This window comes from Phoxinus phoxinus (assembly GCF_949152265.1).
Source record: "Phoxinus phoxinus genome assembly, chromosome: 17".
In the NCBI taxonomy this organism is placed as follows: Eukaryota; Metazoa; Chordata; class Actinopteri; order Cypriniformes; family Leuciscidae; genus Phoxinus; species Phoxinus phoxinus.
The window spans coordinates 33842952-33850451 of record NC_136892.1 but is presented as its reverse complement, the minus strand read 5'-3'; the positions used below and the strand labels follow the sequence as shown (position 1 = coordinate 33850451).

At 49.1% G+C, this 7500-nt stretch overlaps 1 protein-coding gene across 1 annotated transcript in view; it reads right to left on the bottom strand.

Annotated features, from left to right (window-relative positions):
* Positions 1-454: 454 nt before the first annotated feature.
* The window catches only part of bhmt (betaine-homocysteine methyltransferase), a 7583-nt gene continuing 537 nt past the window's right edge, over positions 455-7500 (bottom strand). The window contains exons 2-8 of the mRNA XM_079585231.1: positions 7125-7257; positions 6659-6771; positions 5613-5804; positions 5113-5260; positions 4860-5042; positions 1229-1457; positions 455-1149 (exon numbers count right to left, since the gene is read on the bottom strand). Of these exons, the coding sequence (XP_079441357.1) occupies positions 969-1149; positions 1229-1457; positions 4860-5042; positions 5113-5260; positions 5613-5804; positions 6659-6771; positions 7125-7257 (1179 nt within the window). The 3' untranslated portion in view covers positions 455-968. The remainder of the gene's footprint in view (positions 1150-1228; positions 1458-4859; positions 5043-5112; positions 5261-5612; positions 5805-6658; positions 6772-7124; positions 7258-7500) is intronic.

Below are 7500 nucleotides of genomic sequence, written 5' to 3'. Positions count from 1 at the left end.
CTCACTCAGAGATCCACTGGTGGACGATCACACGTTGATCTGATTGGTTACACAGCTCTATGAATATGCAGATGAGCCCCGCCTCCACTCACTCACTCACTCAGAGATCCACTGGTGGACGATCACACGTTGATCTGATTGGTTACACAGCTCTATGAATATGCAGATGAGCCCCGCCTCCACTCACTCCCTCACTCAGAGATCCACTGGTGGACGATCACACGTTGATCTGATTGGTCAAGGTAGTGTGTGACGTCAGAAACACCAGCGATTTCAAACCGTGTGTTTGAGACTGTCTTTGGTTCACTGCAGTTTTAAGCAGAAAATACTCAGTAATGCTGTCCACTTATGAACTTACACATGGTGTGTGTTAAAGCAGATTAAAAACACCACATAGACACATAAACTACATTTTCTCCACAGAAGGAAGCACGTAATAAAGCAGAGATGCGAGTAGGTGAGATATGATGTTTATTGAGCATCAGAAATGGAAACGCTGTGTCAGACTGGAGTGTTCTGAACATCTGGAATGCAGTCGTCTGAAGACTAGACCGTCTAATAAAGCAAGTCGAGTACACCTCCAAAGCCTAAATTAAACTTTTAAACACACTTATTTGGTTTCTACAGAACTGGTCCTGCTGAAGTAAACAATCCTATTCATGATGTGTGGCCCTGGATCACTAAACCAGTCCAAAGACAATAGCCAACAATACATTGTATGGGTCAAAATATTAAGTAAAGATCATGTTCCATGAAGATATTTTATACATTTCCTTCAGTAAATATATAAAACATGTATTTTTGTGAGTGAATGCAGCACAATCGTGAACAAGATGATGTATACATCTCAATTTGAGAAAATTGACCCATGTGGCTGGTTTTGTGGTCCCGGGTCACACATGGCGTCTGGTTGGTAAACGTACACCGAGGAGGAGAGCTTGTTTCTCTCGGCTCGACCTCTGACCCCGTCAGTTCTTGGCGTCGGCTTTCTGGAAGAGCGGGCGCAGCTGGTCTTGGGTCGTGGCCTCTCTCTGCTGCATGAGCTCGGCGTGACCTTTGGTGACCCCCCAGCCGTCGGGCGAGGACATGGACGGGCACAGCGGGCGCCCCGACGCGGGCTTCAGCTTCTCCCAGTAATCACGACGGGCCCTGAGGAGCACACCACGTCATCATCATATGTTATGTGCATTGTGTAATGTTTCGGAGGATCTGCTGACAGAAATCTCACCTGGCCCTGACCCAGGGTTTGGTGTGCATCTCCAGGCCGGCGCCCCACATGCCGTGTTTCTCAGAGGCGTCGGGCAGGATTCCTCTCTCGATCGCGAGCTCCTCGGCTACGGCACGGATGTGATACGGCTCAAACCCACAGCAGCCGCCGATGAAGCGGATGCCGGCCTTATAGGCCTCCCTGGCGTACTGCTGCATCTCCCAGCGCGTCAGGATCCGCGGCTCCAGGGCTGACACACACACACACACACACGTTCATCTTATTACACTGTAGAAAATCTTGGGTTATTTTTTCTATCCAAATCCTGGGTTAGTCTTTTGGGTCAATTTTTTTCCATTTTGGGTCAGAAGTAACAACCCAGTATTTGGGTAGTTTTGTGTTACCCAGATCCTGAGTCAGACGTAACAACCCACATTGAAATTAACCCAAAAGGTGTTCTGTCCTATATTTACCGGACAGAACACCGGTAAATATACAGTGTTTGTGTTACCCAGATCCTGGGTCAGACGTAACAACCCAGTGTTTGGGTAGTTTTTGTCTAACCCAGATCCTGGGTCAGACGTAACAACCCAGTGTTTGGGCAGTTTTGTGTAACCCAGATCCTGGGTCAGACGTAACAACCCCGTGTTTGGGTAGTTTTGTGTAACCCAGATCCTGGGTCAGGCGTAACAACCCAGTGTTTGGGTAGTGTTTGTGTTACCCAGATCCTGGGTCAGGCGTAACAACCCAGTGTTTGGGTAGTTTTGTGTAACCCAGATCCTGGGTCAGACGTAACAACCCCGTGTTTGGGTAGTTTTGTGTAACCCAGATCCTGGGTCAGACGTAACAACCCCGTGTTTGGGTAGTTTTTATCTAACCCAGATCCTGGGTCAGACGTAACAACCCAGTGTTTGGGCAGTTTTGTGTAACCCAGATCCTGGGTCAGACGTAACAACCCCGTGTTTGGGTAGTTTTTGTCTAACCCAGATCCTGGGTCAGACGTAACAACCCAGTATTTGGGTAGTGTTTGTGTAACCCAGATCCTGGGTCAGACGTAACAACCCAGTGATTGGGTAGTTTTGTGTTACCCAGATCCTGGGTCAGACGTAACAACCCAGTGTTTGGGCAGTTTTGTGTAACCCAGATCTTGGGTCAGACGTAACAACCCCGTGTTTGGGTAGTTTTGTGTAACCCAGATCCTGGGTCAGACGTAACAACCCAGTGTTTGGGCAGTTTTGTGTAACCCAGATCCTGGGTCAGACATAACAACCCAGTGTTTGGGCAGTTTTGTGTAACCCAGATCCTGGGTCAGGCGTAACAACCCAGTGTTTGGGTAGTTTTGTGTAACCCAGATCCTGGGTCAGGCGTAACAACCCAGTGTTTGGGTAGTTTTGTGTTACCCAGATCCTGGGTCAGACGTAACATCCCAGTGTTTGGGCAGTTTTGTGTAACCCAGATCCTGGGTCAGACGTAACAACCCAGTGTTTGGGCAGTTTTGTGTAACCCAGATCCTGGGTCAGACGTAACAACCCAGTGTTTGGGCAGTTTTGTGTTACCCAGATCCTGGGTCAGGCGTAACAACCCAGTGTTTGGGCAGTTTTGTGTAACCCAGATCCTGGGTCAGGCGTAACAACCCAGTGTTTGGGCAGTTTTGTGTTACCCAGATCCTGGGTCAGGCGTAACAACCCAGTGTTTGGGTAGTTTTGTGTTACCCAGATCCTGGGTCAGACGTAACAACCCAGTGTTTGGGCAGTTTTGTGTAACCCAGATCCTGGGTCAGACGTAACAACCCCGTGTTTGGGTAGTTTTTGTGTAACCCAGATCCTGGGTCAGGCGTAACAACCCAGTGTTTGGGTAGTGTTTGTGTTACCCAGATCCTGGGTCAGGCGTAACAACCCAGTGATTGGGTAGTTTTGTGTTACCCAGATCCTGGGTCAGACGTAACAACCCAGTGTTTGGGCAGTTTTGTGTAACCCAGATCCTGGGTCAGACGTAACAACCCAGTGTTTGGGCAGTTTTGTGTAACCCAGATCCTGGGTCAGGCGTAACAACCCAGTGTTTGGGTAGTTTTGTGTTACCCAGATCCTGAGTCAGACATAACAACCCAGTGTTTGGGCAGTTTTGTGTAACCCAGATCCTGGGTCAGGCATAACAACCCAGTGTTTGGGTAGTTTTGTGTTACCCAGATCCTGGGTCAGACGTAACAACCCAGTGTTTGGGCAGTTTTGTGTAACCCAGATCCTGGGTCAGACGTAACAACCCAGTGTTTGGGCAGTTTTGTGTAACCCAGATCCTGGGTCAGACGTAACAACCCAGTGTTTGGGCAGTTTTGTGTTACCCAGATCCTGGGTCAGGCGTAACAACCCAGTGTTTGGGTAGTTTTGTGTTACCCAGATCCTGGGTCAGACGTAACAACCCAGTGTTTGGGCAGTTTTGTGTAACCCAGATCCTGGGTCAGACGTAACAACCCTGTGTTTGGGTAGTTTTTGTGTAACCCAGATCCTGGGTCAGGCGTAACAACCCAGTGTTTGGGTAGTGTTTGTGTTACCCAGATCCTGGGTCAGGCGTAACAACTCAGTGATTGGGTAGTTTTGTGTTACCCAGATCCTGGGTCAGACGTAACAACCCAGTGTTTGGGCAGTTTTGTGTAACCCAGATCCTGGGTCAGACGTAACAACCCCGTGTTTGGGTAGTTTTGTGTAACCCAGATCCTGGGTCAGACGTAACAACCCAGTGTTTGGGCAGTTTTGTGTAACCCAGATCCTGGGTCAGGCGTAACAACCCAGTGTTTGGGCAGTTTTGTGTAACCCAGATCCTGGGTCAGACGTAACAACCCAGTGTTTGGGCAGTTTTGTGTAACCCAGATCCTGGGTCAGGCGTAACAACCCAGTGTTTGGGTAGTTTTGTGTAACCCAGATCCTGGGTCAGACGTAACAACCCAGTGTTTGGGCAGTTTTGTGTAACCCAGATCCTGGGTCAGACGTAACAACCCAGTGTTTGGGTAGTGTTTGTGTTACCCAGATCCTGGGTCAGGCGTAACAACCCAGTGTTTGGGTAGTTTTTGTGTAACCCAGATCCTGGGTCAGACGTAACAACCCAGTGTTTGGGTAGTTTTTGTGTTACCCAGATCCTGGGTCAGACGTAACAACCCTGTGTTTGGGTAGTGTTTGTGTTACCCAGATCCTGGGTCAGACGTAACAACCCAGTGTTTGGGTAGTTTTTGTCTAACCCAGATCCTGGGTCAGACATAACAACCCAGTGTTTGGGCAGTTTTGTGTAACCCAGATCCTGGGTCAGACAAAACAACCCTGTGTTTGGGTAGTTTTGTGTAACCCAGCTCCTGGGTCAGAAGTAACAACCCCGTGTTTGGGCAGTTTTGTGTAACCCAGCTTCTGGGTCAGACATAACAACCCAGTGTTTGGGTAGTGTTTGTGTAACCCAGATCCTGGGTCAGACATAACAACCCAGTGTTTGGGTAGTTTTTGTGATACCCAGATCCTGGGTCAGACGTAACAACCCACATTGAAATTAACCCAAAAGGTGTTCTATATTTACCCAGCCCTTGGGTCGAAAACAACCCAAATTGTGTTGTTTTCAACCCAGTGTTTTCTAGAGTGATCTACGGCATTGATTGCGGCAGGTGTGTGTGTACCGAAGGGGAACTCGGGCAGGTCGATGAAGCCCTGGCAGCTGCAGTCGGGTGTGTGATACGCCAGCGGCTGCGCCATATAATGCGCTTTCAGACCGGCTTTCTCCACGGCCGCCTTCATCAGGGCCACGGTCTTCACACAGGTCATGGGGTCAAAGTGGCAGTTCACACCCACGATATCAGCGCCTGAAACACACCACAGGACATCAGACCACAGCCGCTTTATAGAGTCAAGTTGTGTTTCTGTGAGACGCACCTGCTCTGACCAGTCGGACGGCACACTCTCCCGGTGTCACTCCGTGCATGTCTCCTTCAGGTCCTATACACATACTCGCCGCTACAGGCTTCCCTGTCGCCTTCAGAGCCTGGACGGCCCATTCGGCCTCCTCCACGTGCTCAAAGTACTGCCAATCAATCAATCAATCAATCAGTCAATCAGTCAATCAATCAATCAATCAATCAATCAATCAATCAATCAATCAATCAATCAATCAATCAATCCAATCAATCAATCAACCGATGGTGATCTGAGGGACTCTCATTAATGGCACTTAAATTACATTAAATCATTACCGAGAAGTAAAAAAATTATATTCTAATAAATAGAAATATGAGTAGTGGATGGATATGTAGTGCATATGCAAATGATATGCAGATGAGGATATGGTAAACGAGGCGCTGTGCTCTACATGAGGCGCTGGGCTGGCTACGCTGCTGTCTGGGGTCGAGTCTGTGTGTGTGTGGTCCGTCTCTCACCTCGGCGATGAGGAAGTCCACGTTCTTCTTGATGAAGACGTCGAGCTGCTTCTTGAAGATCTTGGTGACCTCGTCTTGGCTCTTGCAGCTCAGATACGACGGCGTCTGCGAGACTCCGCCCGCCACCAGCGCATCGCCCTGATTGGCCACTTCTCTGGCGAGGTCACACGCCGCCTCGTTAATCTGCTGGCCCTGCACACACACACCAGCACACACACACACATCAGCACACACCAGCACACACACACATCAGCATACACATCAGCACACACACACACCAGCACACACCAGCACACACACACATCAGCACACACCAGCACACACACACATCAGCACACACCAGCACACACACACACCAGCACACACACACATCAGCACACACCAGCACACACACACATCAGCACACACCAGCACACACACACATCAGCACACACCAGCACACACACACACCAGCACACACACACATCAGCACACACCAGCACACACACACATCAGCACACACCAGCACACACACACATCAGCATACACATCAGCACACACACACACCAGCACACACCAGCACACACACACATCAGCACACACACACATCAGCACACACACACATCAGCACACACCAGCACACACACACATCAGCACACACCAGCACACACACACATCAGCACACACACATCAGCACACACCAGCACACACACACATCAGCACACACACATCAGCACACACACACACATCAGCACACACCAGCACACACACACATCAGCATACACATCAGCACATTATATGATATATTATATGAGTTTGATTTCTGAGAAAATATGAGTTACAGATTTGAGGATTTTTTGTTTGTTTAAATTGTTAATCAAGTTCATTTTAAATGACAATTCAAAACTCCAATATTTCTGCAGAAATCATGTGTGTGACTGTGATTCAGACTAATCTCTGATCATAACATATCTGTCGTGTGTGTGTGTGTGTGTGTGTGTGTGTGTGTGTGTGTGTGTGTGTGTGTGACTGAGTGATGGGTGTGTGTGTGTGTGTGTGTGGCTCACGGTGTAAGTCAGCTTGTTCCCCCTGTTCTCCAGTTTGTCATCGCTGGCGTAGAAAGTGAAGGTCTGCATGACATTGGAGCCGGCCCGCAGGAACTCTCTGTGCAGCTGCCGCACTACACACACACAACACACACACACACACACACAACACACACACACACAGGTGAACTCATCTGTGCAGACGCACTTTTCACAGTAAATATAGTCTAAACACACTTACAAACAAATTATTTTAACTTTGGTACAGTATTCCGTGTTACTGGATGATGGTTCACTGCAGAGATCAGGCAGTGAATATGTCACACATACATCACACACACACACACACACACACACACACACACACACACACACACACACTCACACTCACACACACACACACACACACTCACACACATACACACACACACACACACACACTCACACTCACACATACACACACACACACACACACACACACACTCACCGGCCTCCGGGTGCTCAGCTGCGGCCTCTGGTGTCCAGGGTCCGGCCTTCACGTATCCTCGCTTCTCCAGGGCGAACACGAAGCCTCCGTCTCCAATCACCACCTCACCCGCGCCCAGGCGCTCCAGAATACCCTGAACACACACACACACACACACACACACGCGTACGCAACATTAGGCGAGAACACGCACATTCACCGCAGAGAGACGCGCGCGCCCGCTGTAACGCGTGTGTGTGTTGCTCCTCATGTATGCAAGAGAGAGATTATATTAATATATTAATATCTGGAATTAATCATCCTGCGGGATCTCGTGCGTCGCTCGTGACGCGTCGCGCTCTTCGTGTAAAAACAACGCGCGCGTGTAAACTGTGCT